Raw genomic sequence first — 15,257 nt, forward strand, 5'->3', positions numbered from 1 at the left:
TTGCATTTTGGATGGGATAGCCACAAAGACCACTTAGACAAAAAACAATCCATCTTTAAGGCCTTTCTTGAGACCATTTTTTCAATTTTGCATTGGTAATGAGGGTCTGAAAGTGTGTCAGTAATAGATGGGGGAGTAAAGGTTTTCCACCTCCTGGTTATATTGGTTTTGGCAGCAAACAGTAGGTGTATAATGATGTGTCTGGCTTTAGGGGAAAGTTTTCTATGCCTACATGTAGGAGAGCCAACTGTGGACATGGGTTAGTAGGTGAGCCAGATATGGAGGAGATTATCAGAAAAATTTGTTTCCAGTAAGAAGTTAAGGTTCTGCAGAAGCAAAGGGTATGAACAAGAGAGCCGGTACTACCGCAGTTCCTCCAGCATTTAGGTGGGCGATCTGGGTACATTTTGGTCAGCTAGTAGGTCACGAGGTACCATCTGTGAAGCGTTTTTTGGTAGGATTCCCAGTGATTTGCACAGTGAGAAGCTGATTGGGTTTCTTTGAATGCTTTTTGCCACGTCAGGCATAATGTTTAATTCTTCTGCCCATTTGTTTAATGTTGTGAATGGGCATGTATCATTGAGTTGGGAGTAAAGTGAGGATATATCTTTTTTTGGGTAATTTGAGTTGGAAAATAATTGGTTTGTAGGATCAGGGGGAGAGGCATGGGATGGAATTTTAGTTGAGTTAAGCAGATGGGTTATTCTTGTGTATGTGTAGGCCTCAGCAGTGGGAAGGTTATATTAAATTTGAAGGTCAGCAAATGTTTTTAGCGTGTTTTGTGCTTGAATGTCACCTATATAGGAGATGCCTGCTTTTTGCCACTTCGAGAGGTTTATGTTTGGAGATTATGTAGATAGTACCCTCAGTGGTATAGGTACTGTATGCGTTGGCCTTGTGGGTTGAGGGAGGGGGTAGTATATAATTTTCTCCATGCTTGAGGAGTGTCATGCATAGGGTTAGGATTGATTATGTTGGAAAGAAGGAGAAAGTCCATCAGGTTCTTACCTTGGAGAGGGAAGTTTTCCAAAAGTGACCAGATTTTCTTGGACGTAGGGTGCCATCAGTAGTAGGTCTCGTCTAGGATGTCTGCATGATAGTAAGAGCTAATCTGTGGTAGTCCAATACCACCTTTGTTTTGGGATCTTGTTAGAATGGAGCGGGGGCACCTAGGTTAATTAGAATTCCAAATAAATTTAGAGATATGTCTCTGGATGGAAGAAAAGTAGGATTGGGGGGCTAGGTATAATCACTGCAGAAATATGTATAGGAGTTTAGGGAGCACAATCATTTTAACGGTTGCTATTCTGCCTAGGGTAGATAGACCTGTGATACGTAGAGAACTTTGAAGAGAAGATAGTGATTTTTTAAATGCGTAGTGGTTATATTCTGCCATCAAGTTGGTGTTGCGAGTGATTTGTATTCCTAAATAGAGAATACTTGGGGATGCCCAACTAAAGGGCAGAGAGGCTCTCAATTGAGACTCACATTTCGGGGGTAAGTATAACGGAAGATTTGTGGATTTGGTGGCATTGAGTTTAGAGAGGGATATGAGACTAAACTGGTGTAATACAATCAGGTCCATAAATGTTGGGACATCGACACAATTCGAATCTTTTTGGCTCTGTACACCACCACAATGGATTTGAAATGAAACAAACAAGATGTGCTTTAACTGCAGAATTTCAGCTTTAATTTGAGGGTATTTACATCTAGTGATGTCGCGAACCTAAAATTTGCGGTTCGCGAACGGCGAACGCGAACATCGGCAAATGTTCGCGAACCGGCGAACCGGGCGAACCGCCATAGACTTCAATAGGCAGGCGAATTTTAAAACACACAGGGACTCTTTCTGGCCACAATAGTGATGGAAAAGTTGTTTCAAGGGAACTAACACCTGGACTGTGGCATGCCGGAGAGGGATCACGCAAAAAAAAGTTCTTAAAAATTATAATTTTTTGATAGAGGGCCAATTATTGGAAAAATTAAAAAAAAATAAAAATAAAACAATTTCTTTGGATTTAGCATCTGGGGGGTCTAAAAAGTGTACCTGTGAAGTTTCAGCTCTGTAGCATGTCCAGAACCCCTAAAAAACAGCATTTTTCTTATATTTTCAGGAATATGGCTTCTCTGCGGCTGGCTTTTTCTCTTGCAGGCATTTAGCGGGCATTTTTTTAGGCAGGCATGTCATTTTTTGTATTTAGTGTCTGGGGGGTCTAAAAAGTGTACCTGTCAAGTTTCAGCTCTGTAGCATGTCCAGAACCCCTAAAAAACAGCATTTTTCTTATATTTTCAGGAATATGGCTTCTCTGCGGCTGGCTTTTTCTCTTGCAGGCATTTAGCGGGCATTTTTTTAGGCAGGCATGTCATTTTTTGTATTTAGTGTCTGGGGGGTCTAAAAAGTGTACCTGTCAAGTTTCAGCTCTGTAGCATGTCCAGAACCCCTAAAAAACAGCATTTTTCTTATATTTTCAGGAATACGGCTTCTCTGCGGCTGGCTTTTTCTCTTGCAGGCATTTATCGGGCATTTTTTTAGGCAGGCATGTCATTTTTTGTATTTAGTGTCTGGGGGGTCTAAAAAGTGTACCTGTCAAGTTTCAGCTCTGTAGCATGTCCAGAACCCCTAAAAAACAGCATTTTTCTTATATTTTCAGGAATACGGCTTCTCTGCGGCTGTCTTTTTCTCTTGCAGGCATTTATCGGGCATTTTTTTAGGCAGGCATGTCATTTTTTGTATTTAGTGTCTGGGGGGTCACAAAAGTGTACCTGTCAAGTTTCAGATCTGTAGCATGTCCAGAACCCCTAAAAAACAGCATTTTTCTTATATTTTCAGGAATACGGCTTCTCTGCGGCTGTCTTTTTCTCTTGCAGGCATTTATCGGGCATTTTTTTAGGCAGGCATGTCATTTTTTGTATTTAGTGTCTGGGGGGTCACAAAAGTGTACCTGTCAAGTTTCAGCTCTGTAGCATGTCCAGAACCCCTAAAAAACAGCATTTTTCTTATATTTTCAGGAATACGGCTTCTCTGCGGCTGTCTTTTTCTCTTGCAGGCATTTATCGGGCATTTTTTTAGGCAGGCATGTCATTTTTTGTATTTAGTGTCTGGGGGGTCACAAAAGTGTACCTGTCAAGTTTCAGCTCTGTAGCATGTCCAGAACCCCTAAAAAACAGCATTTTTCTTATATTTTCAGGAATACGGCTTCTCTGCGGCTGTCTTTTTCTCTTGCAGGCATTTATCGGGCATTTTTTTAGGCAGGCATGTCATTTTTTGTATTTAGTGTCTGGGGGGTCACAAAAGTGTACCTGTCAAGTTTCAGCTCTGTAGCATGTCCAGAACCCCTAAAAAACAGCATTTTTCTTATATTTTCAGGAATACGGCTTCTCTGCGGCTGGCTTTTTCTCTTGCAGGCATTTATCGGGCATTTTTTTAGGCAGGCATGTCATTTTTTGTATTTAGTGTCTGGGGGGTCACAAAAGTGTACCTGTCAAGTTTCAGCTCTGTAGCATGTCCAGAACCCCTAAAAAACAGCATTTTTCTTATATTTTCAGGAATACGGCTTCTCTGCGGCTGTCTTTTTCTCTTGCAGGCATTTATCGGGCATTTTTTTAGGCAGGCATGTCATTTTTTGTATTTAGTGTCTGGGGGGTCACAAAAGTGTACCTGTCAAGTTTCAGCTCTGTAGCATGTCCAGAACCCCTAAAAAACAGCATTTTTCTTATATTTTCAGGAATACGGCTTCTCTGCGGCTGTCTTTTTCTCTTGCAGGCATTTATCGGGCATTTTTTTAGGCAGGCATGTCATTTTTTGTATTTAGTGTCTGGGGGGTCACAAAAGTGTACCTGTCAAGTTTCAGCTCTGTAGCATGTCCAGAACCCCTAAAAAACAGCATTTTTCTTATATTTTCAGGAATACGGCTTCTCTGCGGCTGTCTTTTTCTCTTGCAGGCATTTATCGGGCATTTTTTTAGGCAGGCATGTCATTTTTTGTATTTAGTGTCTGGGGGGTCACAAAAGTGTACCTGTCAAGTTTCAGCTCTGTAGCATGTCCAGAACCCCTAAAAAACAGCATTTTTCTTATATTTTCAGGAATACGGCTTCTCTGCGGCTGTCTTTTTCTCTTGCAGGCATTTATCGGGCATTTTTTTAGGCAGGCATGTCATTTTTTGTATTTAGTGTCTGGGGGGTCACAAAAGTGTACCTGTCAAGTTTCAGCTCTGTAGCATGTCCAGAACCCCTAAAAAACAGCATTTTTCTTATATTTTCAGGAATACGGCTTCTCTGCGGCTGTCTTTTTCTCTTGCAGGCATTTATCGGGCATTTTTTTAGGCAGGCATGTCATTTTTTGTATTTAGTGTCTGGGGGGTCACAAAAGTGTACCTGTCAAGTTTCAGCTCTGTAGCATGTCCAGAACCCCTAAAAAACAGCATTTTTCTTATATTTTCAGGAATACGGCTTCTCTGCGGCTGTCTTTTTCTCTTGCAGGCATTTATCGGGCATTTTTTTAGGCAGGCATGTCATTTTTTGTATTTAGTGTCTGGGGGGTCTAAAAAGTGTACCTGTCAAGTTTCAGCTCTGTAGTATGTCCACAACCCAAAAAAACAGCATTTTTCTTATGATTTTTAGTAGAAAACTAATGCAGTGTCTTTCCAGCTGTCTTTTTTTCTTTCTGGCAAGCTGAAATATGATATGCCAAGGCAAACATGCCTATCAGTTGAGCTATGACACAGACAACACTGCACACATGGGGAAATATGTAAAACAAAAAACAGGAAAAGGAAATTAGGTGACGGTCACAAAACATGATATTGTGATTGGCCAAATAAAAAGTCACCTCGCGATGAGGTCGCGCCAAAGTCGCGCTAAGTCGCGCCAAAGTCGCACTGGAAGCGACGCTACTTTAGTGGTAGCGGCAGTGTAAACCAGCACTAAAACATCCAGTGTGTGAATACGATCAGGTATGATGTTTTATCGGTCAAGTAGTGTAAGGGTTACGCCCGTCGCCCGCTTCACAGTGACAGACCAAACTCTGACAGACCAAACTCCCCGTTTAACAGTCAGTCAGTCCATTTGCACAACCGCAAACTCCCAATTTGCACAAGGTTGGATACCAAGCTAGCCATGTCCCGTTCCTTGTCCTCACTGACATCATTGAAGGTCTCTTCCTCCACCCAGCCACATACAACACCAAGGGTCCCCGAAAGGTGAGAACAAGCCCCCTGGGACGCCTGCTGTGGCTGGTATTCCACCTCCTCAAAGCCACCTTCCTCCTCTGACTTCTCTTCTTCAGACTCCTCTCTCTGCGTTGCCACAGGTCCAGCAATTGACAACGACAAGGCTGCTTCTGGTGGTGATGAGGACCACAACTCTTCCTCTTCATGCTCATCTACAGCCTGATCCAGTACTCTTCGCAGGGCACGCTACAGAAAAAACGCATATGGGATGAGGTCGATGATGTTGCCTTGGGTTCGACTGACCACCAGGGTTGTCATCTCCGCAAAAGGACGCATGAGCCTACAGCCATTGTTCATGAGCATTCAGTAACGCGGCCAAAAAATACCCAGCTTCGCAGAAAGAATGAAAGAAAATGAATGTTTTTTTTTATGAAAAATTATCCTGCGGATCGCTTTTGGTCTGTACACAATGAAGCAACGACCTTATCATCTGGGGTGTGCCAACACAATCCTAGAGGTGATCGCTTCATTGTGATACGCAAGCCCCTTCACCACGACAAGGTAACGATCACGAAGGGGAATTGACACATGTATGTGCCTTTTTTTTTGTTTTTTGTTTTTTTGCAGCCACAGTGTAGCACCAGAGGCCAGAAAAATTAGGCATGTACACATGCATGAAAAAGTAGGTATTGTTGCAGCCGCTGCTGTAGCAGCGGCCTGAAAAATTGAGGTTTTAAGGCAGAAAGTGCACTAAAACATTGCTGCTTGAACCGTAGTTGGTGGCGGAGACGTCACGTAAGTCATCCGGCATGCAGAGAATGATTATATACAGCAGCGTGTGGACCATTTTTAGGCCAAGGCATCTCAGTCATCACCAGGCCTTTTTTAGTCAAATGCATCCCCCACTGTCAGTCCCTTCGGGATCCATGCCTCATTCATCTTAATAAACGTGAGGTAATCAAGACTTTTTTGACCTAGGCGACTTCTCTTCTCAGTGACAATACCTCCTGCTGCGCTGAAGGTCCTTTCTGACAGCACACTTGAAGCGGGGCAGGCCAGAAGTTCAATGGCAAACTGGGATAGCTCAGGCCACAGGTCAAGCCTGCACACCCAGTAGTCAAGGGGTTCATCGCTCCTCAGAGTGTCGATATCTGCAGTTAAGGCAAGGTAGTCTGCTACCTGTCGGTCGAGTCGTTCTCTGAGGGTGGACCCCGAAGGGCTGTGGCGATGCATAGGACTAAAAAAGCTCTGCATGTCCTCCATCAACAAGACGTCTGTAAAGCGTCCTGTCCTTGCCGGCGTGGTTGTGGTGGTAGGAGGAGGATTACTTTCACCTCTTCCCCTGTTGGATTCCCGTTGTGCTGTGACATCACCCTTATACGCTGTGTAGAGCATAGTTTTTAACTTATTTTGTAGCTGCTGCATCCTTTGCGACTGCCGGTAATTGGGTAACATGTCACAGACTTTCTGCTTATACCGGGGGTCTAGTAGCGTGGCCACCCAGTACAGGTCGTTCTCCTTCAGCCTTTTTATACGAGGGTCTCTCAACAGGCATGACAGCATGAAAGACCCCATTTGCACAAGGTTGGATGCCGAGCTACTCATGTCCAATTCCTCGTCCTCACTGATGTCATTGAAGGTGTGTTCTTCCCCCCAGCCACGTACAACACCACGGGTACCAGATAGGTGACAACGAGCACCCTGGGATGCCTGCTGTGGTTGGTGTTCCTCCTCCTCAAAGCCACATTCCTCCTCTGACTCCTCTTCCTCACACTCCTCTTCCAGTGTTGCCGCAGGTCCAGCAATCGATGGTAAGGCTGTTTCTGGTGGTGGTGATGGTGACCACAACTCTTCCTCTTCCTCTTCACGCTCATCTACGGCCTGATCCAGCACTCTTCGCAGGGCACGCTCCAGGAAAAAAACATATGGGATGATGTCGCTGATGGTGCCTTCAGTGCGACTCACTAGGTTTGTCACCTCCTCAAAAGGACGCATGAGCCTACAGGCATTGCGCATGAGCGTCCAGTAGCGTGGCAAAAAAATACCCAGCTCCACAGAGGCTGTCCTAGCACCCCGGTCATACAAATACTCGTTGACCGCTTTTTCTTGTTGGAGCAGGCGGTCGAACATTAGCAGTGTTGAATTCCAACGTGTCGGGCTGTCGCAAATCAAGCGCCTCACTGGCATGTTGTTTCGCCGCTGAATATCTGCAAAGTGCGCCATGGCCGTGTAGGAACGCCTGAAATGGCCACACACCTTCCTGGCCTGCTTGAGGACGTCCTGTAAGCCTGGGTACTTCTGCACAAAACGTTGCACAATCAGATTCAACACATGTGCCATGCACGGCACATGTGTCAACTTGCCCAAATTCAATGCCGCCAACAAATTGCTCCCGTTGTCACACACCACTTTGCCGATCTCCAGTTGGTGCGGGGTCAGCCACTGATCCACCTGTGCATTCAGGGCGGACAGTAGTGCTGGTCCGGTGTGACTCTCTGCTTTCAGGCAAGTCAACCCCAAGACAGCGTGACACTGTCGTATCCGGCATGTGGAATAGCCCCTGGGGAGCTGGGGGGGTGCAGTTGGTGTGGAGCAAGACGCAACAGCAGAAGAGGACTCAGCCGAGGAGGTTAGCAAAGAGGATGGAGTAGGAGGAGTAGAGGAGGTGGCAGCAGGCCTGCCTGCAAGTCGTGGCGGTGTCACCAACTCCTCTGCAGCAGAGCCACGCATTCCATGCTTGGCAGCCGCCAGCAGGTTTACCCAATGCGCAGTGTACGTTATATACCTGCCCTGACCGTGCTTTGCAGACCAGCTATCAGTGGTCAGATGGACCCTTGCCCCAACACTGTGTGCCAGACGTGACATGATTTCCTTTTCCACAATAGAGTACAGGTTGGGGATTGCCTTTTGTGAAAAATAATTTCGGCCGGGTACCTTCCACTGCGGTGTCCCAATAGCGACAAATTTTTTGAAGGCCTCAGACTCCACCAGCTTGTATGGTAAAAGCTGGCGGGCTAAGAGTTCCGACAAGCCAGCTGTCAGACGCCGGGCAAGGGGGTGACTCTGCGAGATTGGCTTTTTGCGCTCAAACATTTCCTTCACAGACACCTGACTGTGGGCAGGTGACGAGCAGGAACTGCTGAAGGTGAGAGGCGGAGGGGCGGGTTGTTGATAGGGGGCATGGAGGACAGCAGTGGTTGACGTGGCTGAAGATGCTGGACCAGGAGGAGGATGGTGGCTTTCAGTTTGTGTGCTGCTTTTACTCATGTGTTGATCCCATAGGCGTTTGTGATGTGAGATCATGTGCCTTCGCAAAGCAGTTGTACCTAGGTGGGTGTTGGACTTCCCACGACTCAGTTTCTTTTGGCACAGGTTACAAATGGCATCGCTGATATCAGAGGCAGACACACAAAAAAAATGCCACACTGCTGAGCTTTGCAAGGACGGCATTCTGGTGGTGGCAACAGCTTGCGTTGATTGGCGTGCTGTCTGGCTGACCCCGGGTGCCGAATCTACATGCTGTCTGACTGCGCCACTAGCTCCTTGCGATGACCTCCTCCCCCTGCTTCCAACTCGTCTCCTCCTCCTCTCTGTCTCCCCATCTGAACTTTCCCCCTCTTCTTCTGCTCTTCGAGCAGGCACCCAGGTGACATCCACAGACACATCGTCATCATCAGCCGCTTCACTTGACAACTCAGCAAAGGCAGCAGCAGCAGGTACAACATCATCATCATCACAATGTACGTCCATGTGTATAATGCTGCCTGACTGAGACATATCCCCGTTATCTACATCCTCTGGCACTAATAGTTGCGCATCACTTATTTCTTCAAACTGATGTGAAAATAACTCCTCTGACGGATCAAGTGAAGCGGCTGTGGTGCTAGTGTTGGTGGTGGTGCCAACGGGCTGGCGAGTGGTAAATTGAGAGGTGCCCGAAGCTGAGCTGGAGGAGGATGGTGCATTAAGGTTCCGAGCGGAAGCTGTAGACGATTGGGTGTCCTGTGTAAGCCAGTCAACTATGGCCTCAGAATTTTTTGAGTTCAGGCGCTGTGGTGGCCTCTGAACACTGGGCATTATTCTAGAGCCTAAGGAAATCACAGCACCACGACCACGACGGCCCTTGCGGGGTGGCCTGCCTCTGCCTGTCATTTTTTTTTTAATGTGTTGTTACTGTTGTACTATGAGTGCAAGCTGCTGTGCCACCTTATATATCAGTGGTGGGTGGGCAGTGGCACAGTACACTCTCTGTGGACCTGACAGCAGTCACTGGCACCCAGGCAACTGCAATTTAAAAAAATATATATTTTTTTTTTACTTTGCAAGCTGCTGTGCCACCTTATATATCAGTGGTGGTTGGGCACACAGTGGCACTGCAGTGGGCACAGTACACTCTGTGGACCTGACAGTCACTGGCAGCCCAGGCAACTGCAATAATAAAAAATATTTTTTTTTTCAATTTATTGCAACAAGATGCTGTGCCAACGTATATATATCAGTGGTGGGCAGTGCACTGCAGTGGGTACAGTGCACTCTGTGGACCTGACACAGCACTCACTGCAATTATGACAGAGAAAAAAAAAATATTTTTTAAAATGCCAGGTACTGTGCCTGTGCCACCCGAAATGAGTGTGGTGTGCACACAGTACAGTCTGTGGTAGGTCTGTGGCCTCTCACACACAGCGGGCAGGCAACTGCAGTGTACAATAGATATATATATATATATATATATATATATATATATATATATATAAAGAAAAAAATCTATTACCTTACCAGCCCTTGAAAGGGCTTTTGGGGACACTATATATATATATATATATGTATATATATATATAAATAAAAAAATCCTCAATTACCAGCCCTTAAAAGGGCTTTTGGGGACACTAGATAGATATAGATATATATATATATGAAGAAACAACTCAATTACCAGCCCTTAAAAGGGCTTTTGGGGACGCTAGGTATATATATATATATATATATATATATATATATATATATATATATATATATATATATATATATAAAAAAAAACACAAATACCAGCCCTTAGAAGGGCTTTTTGGGGTGCTGATATTACAGCAGTAGTGGACCAAGAACACTGCAAGACCAGGAACACTGACTAACTGTCCCTAGCTTAACAGCAGCAGCAGCAGCTCTCCCTACTCTCACTACACACACTGCTTCAGAATGATCTAAGATGGATGCTGCCCTTGCTTATTTATAGGAGGTGGGAGGGTGTGGGAGGGAGGTACGCTGATTGGCTGGAAATGTGTCTGCTGACTGTAAAGTTCAGGGTCAAAGTTTGCCTCAATGATGTCTTATGGGGGGCGGACCGAACATCGCATATGTTCGCCGGCAGCGGCGAACGCGAACATGCTAAGTTCGCCGGGAACTGTTCGCCGGCGAACAGTTCTATACATCTCTATTTACATCCAAATCAGGTTAACGATGTAGGAATTACAACCGTTTGTATATGTGCCTCCCACTTTTAAGGGACCAAAAGTAATGGGACAGATTAACAATCATAAATCAAACTTTCACTTTTTAATACTTGGTTGCAAATCCTTTGCAGTCAATTACAGCCTGAAGTCTGGAACGCATAGACATCACCAGACGCTGGGTTTCATCCCTGGTGATGCTCTGCCAGGCCTCTACTGCAACTGTCTTCAGTTCCTGCTTGTTCTTGGGGCATTTTACCTTCAGTTTTGTCTTCAGCAAGTGAAATGCATGCTCAATCGGATTCAGGTAAGGTGATTGACTTGGCCATTGCATAACATTCCACATCTTTCCCTTAAACTCTTTGGTTGCTTTTGGCTGAATATGAGCAGATAATATTGCCCGAAACACTTCAGAATTCCTCCTGCTGCTTTTGTCAGCAGTCACATCATTAATAAATACAAGAGAACCAGTTCCATTGGCAGCCATACATGCCCACGCCATGACACTACCACCACCATGCCTCACTGATGAGGTGGTATGCTTTGGATCATGAGCAGTTCCTTTCCTTCTCCATACTCTTCTCTTCCCATCACTCTGGTACAAGTTGATCTTGGTCTCATCTGTCCATAGGATGTTGTTCCAGAACTGTGAAGGCTTTTTGAGATGTTGTTTGGCAAACTCTAATCTGGCCTTCCTGTTTTTGAGGCTCACCAATGGTTTACATCTTGTGGTGAACCCTCTGTATTCACTCTGGTCAATGTCTTCTCTTGATTGTTGACTTTGACACACATACACCTACCTCCTGGAAAGTTTTCTTGATCTGGCCAAGTGTTGTGAAGGGTGTTTTCTTCACCAGGGAAAGAATTCTTCGGTCATCCACCACAGATCCACAGATGTTTTCTGTGGTCTTCTGGGTCTATTGGTGTTGCTGAGCTCACCAGTGCGTTCTTTTTTTTTAAGGATGTTCCAAACAGTTAATTTGGCCACACCTAAGGTTTTTGATATCTCTCTGATGGGTTTGTTTTGTTTTTTCAGCGTAATGATGGCTTGCTTCACTGATAGTGACAGCTCTTTGAATCTCATATTGAGAGTTGACAGCAACAGATTCCAAATGCAAATAGCACACTTGAAATTAACTCTGGACCTTTTATCTGCTCCTTGTAAATTGGATAATGAGGGAATAACACACACCTGGCCATGGAACAGCTGAGCAGCCAATTGTCCCATTACTTTTGGTCCCTTAAAAAGGGGGAGTCACATATACAAACTGTTGTAATTCCTACACCTTTCACTTGATTTGGATGTAACTACTCTCAAATTTAAGCTGAACGTCTGCAGTTAAAGTACATCTTGTTTGTTTCATTTTAAATCCATCGTGGTGGTGTATAGAGCCAAAAAGATTAGAATTGTGTTGATGTCCCAATATTTATTGACCTGACTGTATGTCCTGAATCGCTTGAACGGAGTTTTGGGGGTTGGAGATCATCAGAATTATGTCATCTGCATAGAGTCTTATTTTGTGTTTAATTCCATTGTAGGAGATACTTGATATGTGCGGGTCAGATCTTATTTTCGAGACCAGAGGTTCCATTAACAGTGTGAATATAAAGGGGGAGAGGGGGCAGCCCTGCCTGGTACCATTAGTTATTGGAAAGGGGGTTGATAATACTCCACATGTAAGAACACTTGCTGAGGGGATAGAATTGTGGTTTGGAACCATCCCGTGATACCTATTTTGTGAGGACTGCTCTTAAGAAGCCCCAATGCACTCTATCGAAAACCTTCTCCGTATCAATGGACAATAGCAGAGAAGACGTTCCACTTCGGGTGGCTAAGTGTACTAGATTCATGACTCTTCTTGTGGCATCGGGAGCCTGTCTTCCAGGGATAAAACCCACTTGGTCCAGATGTACTAGGGAGGTGATGACTTCCATCAACCTGTTAGCAATAATCTTGGCAAACGCTTGATGTCAGTGTTTATGAGAGAAATGGGTCTGTAGTTAGCTGTTAAAGTGGGGGTCTTTGTCCTGTTTGGGAATAGTGGTTATAAGGGATCTCAACATATCAGGGGGGAAAGAGCCAGAGGACCCAGCATAACTGAAGAGGTCTGTTAGTTTTGGAGCCAGTATATTGGCAAATTTTTTCGTAAAAGACGTTAGAGAAGCCGACCTCTCCAGGGGATTTATGTACCGGAAGGTTTTTTGTATTGCAGAAACAGTTTTCTCTATGGTGAAGGGTTGGGATAGGGAGTCTAGCTGTGCAGAGTTGATAGTGGGTAGCTTAATGGAGGACAAGAAGTCCTTTATAGCTGCCTCGCTGGGTTTGGGAGTATGGGAGTCCTTGTTAAGATTATAAAGTGATGCGTAATAATCGCTGAAGGCGTTGGCTATATCTTGAGGATTTGTGAGGGTTTTTCTGGAGGAGGGGGTTCCGGAGCTGGGACGTTGCCTGTGTCCTGTGCAGCGTGTACAGGGAGTCCTACGGCTCCATCTTGACTGCCACATGTTCCAGCCAGGGGGAAGAATAGTGTAATCTTCAGGCAGTCGTCCGCGTCTACGGCAAGCCACGCAAATTGAGCTTTCCTTTGGTGGTATTTAATCACCACTCGGGTTTTTAAGTTTTTGCTAAATAAATATACAAAAATTACCGAAAATTAAAAAAAAAAAAAACAATTGTCTTTGTTTCTGTTATAAAATGTTGCAAATAAACAACCTTTCTTCAAAAATGTAGGTCCCATCGTATTCTGCTACATTTCTTTGGTGAAAATAACCAAATCAGTATTTATTATGTAGTCAGTAGGAAAGTTATAGAGTACACAAACTAAGGTATATAAATATATTTTTGGAAAATGAAATAATTAAAAAATAATGTTTTATTCACAATTTTTAAAGAAAATGTTAAATACTGCCAACAGTGCACTACTGCGTCATCATGTAACTGGTGTGGCAGCGATCAAGGACACTGACTGGTGACAGTATGTAAAAAGAAATGTAAGAATTGTTTACAATGTTTTAAATATATATATTATTACTTTCTATTTATGTATTCTTTTTTTTTTAAGTTTTTTTTCACATACAGTGACCATAACAATACAGTGTTACCTTAGAAGCATTGTACTATTCTAGGAAGGTGATCAGGATTTATTTTTTTACACACTATGATTGCTTATAACTGTGAATTTTACAGTTATAAGCAACCATTTTTTCTGAATGAAAACTATTCATTCAGTGTTTACTATTGTGATTAGCTGTGATTGGCCACAGCTAATCACTTGGTACAGATGGGCTGTGATTGACCATGTCTATACCATGTGGTCACTGTGACCAATCACAGAGCACATCATAATAGTACACAATGAAATTTATGAAACAAAGCTTTTCATTGTATACAATTGCCATGTGATCTGCTGTGATTAGCCACAGTGATCGCATGGTACCAGCAGCGGGCAGGTGCAGTGATCTGTCATCAGCCATGTACGGTGGACACAGTGGGTGACCGATCAGGCCAATGCGTGGCCTGACATCATATGACGTCCTTCCAGGATTATAGAGATTAATTCAATGTGTTCAAACCCTGTTTACTACAACCTTGTCCTATTTTTGGATGGTATATGGACTGCCACATATAGACTTAAAGGATAGGCATGTTTGAGCAGGGAAAAGCAATGGCAACCCTTTCCACAATAGCAAATGCCATATTTAAGTTCTCACACAACCCCTATTGCATTTGAATAACTACATGTGCAGCCAGAGAATGTTACTGACTGCCCTTCTCTGTCTTCTTCACAGATAAACTTGGAAGCTGCCCAAATATAAAGGCAAATTGCTTAAAAGTTACAAATACATGTAAAACGGACCAGGATTGTCGTCAGGATAAGAAGTGTTGTAACATATGTGGATACAATTGCCGGGACCCCGTACCAGGTACCAACAATTTTAAATATATTATTATTATTATTAATATTATAAATCAGCATTCATATAAAGTCCATAGTTTCTGTAGCACCTTACAATATAAAGGGAGACAGTACAGGTAGGGTTTAGAGGGCCCTGCACGTAAGAGCTTACAATCTAATGAGGGGCAAGTGATATAAAAACTGTGTGAGGGATCAGCTGAGTAAGAAAGGAGAAAGTAAATGTTCCAGTCTTAGGTGGTGGCAGGATAGGTTTCCTTCAATAGATGAGCTTTTAGGGATCGCCTTAAGGTGGACAGAGTAGGAGATTTTTGGACAGATTGGTGCAGAGAGTTCCGGAGGGTGGGGGTGGCTCTAGAGAAGCCATGGAGGGGAGCATTAAAGAGGTGACAAGGGAGCCAAAGAACAGGGGTCTTTGGAGGAACTGAGGGGACAAGTCAGGCTGATAATTTGAGAGGTTTCTGGTGTACAGTATGTTCCTGATTTTTTTTATGGCCAATTGGAAGCCAGTAGAGGCATTGGTAGAGAGGGGTGGAGGACACAGAGCCGAAGGTCAGTGGAGGCATTGGTAGAGAGGGGTGAAGGACACTGAGTGGAGGTCAGTGGAAGCATTGGTAAAGAGGGGTGGAGGACACTGAGTGGAGGTCAGTGGAAGCATTGGTAAAGAGGGGTGGAGGACACTTAGTGGAGGTCAGCGAAGGCATTGGTAAAGAGGGGTGAAGGACACT

The 15,257-nt window shown here is 44.3% G+C and overlaps 1 protein-coding gene across 3 annotated transcripts in view; it reads left to right on the forward strand.

Annotated features, from left to right (window-relative positions):
- Positions 1-15,257, forward strand: part of LOC309550901 (uncharacterized protein) — a 229,440-nt gene that overhangs the window by 201,888 nt on the left and 12,295 nt on the right. For all 3 annotated transcript variants that reach the window (XM_082251286.1, XM_082251288.1, XM_082251287.1), the window contains one exon: positions 14,405-14,539. In XM_082251286.1, the coding sequence (XP_082107412.1) occupies positions 14,405-14,539 (135 nt within the window). The remainder of the gene's footprint in view (positions 1-14,404; positions 14,540-15,257) is intronic.

This window comes from Pelophylax lessonae (genome assembly GCF_965119305.1).
Source record: "Pelophylax lessonae genome assembly, chromosome: 3".
NCBI classification, from domain to species: Eukaryota; Metazoa; Chordata; class Amphibia; order Anura; family Ranidae; genus Pelophylax; species Pelophylax lessonae.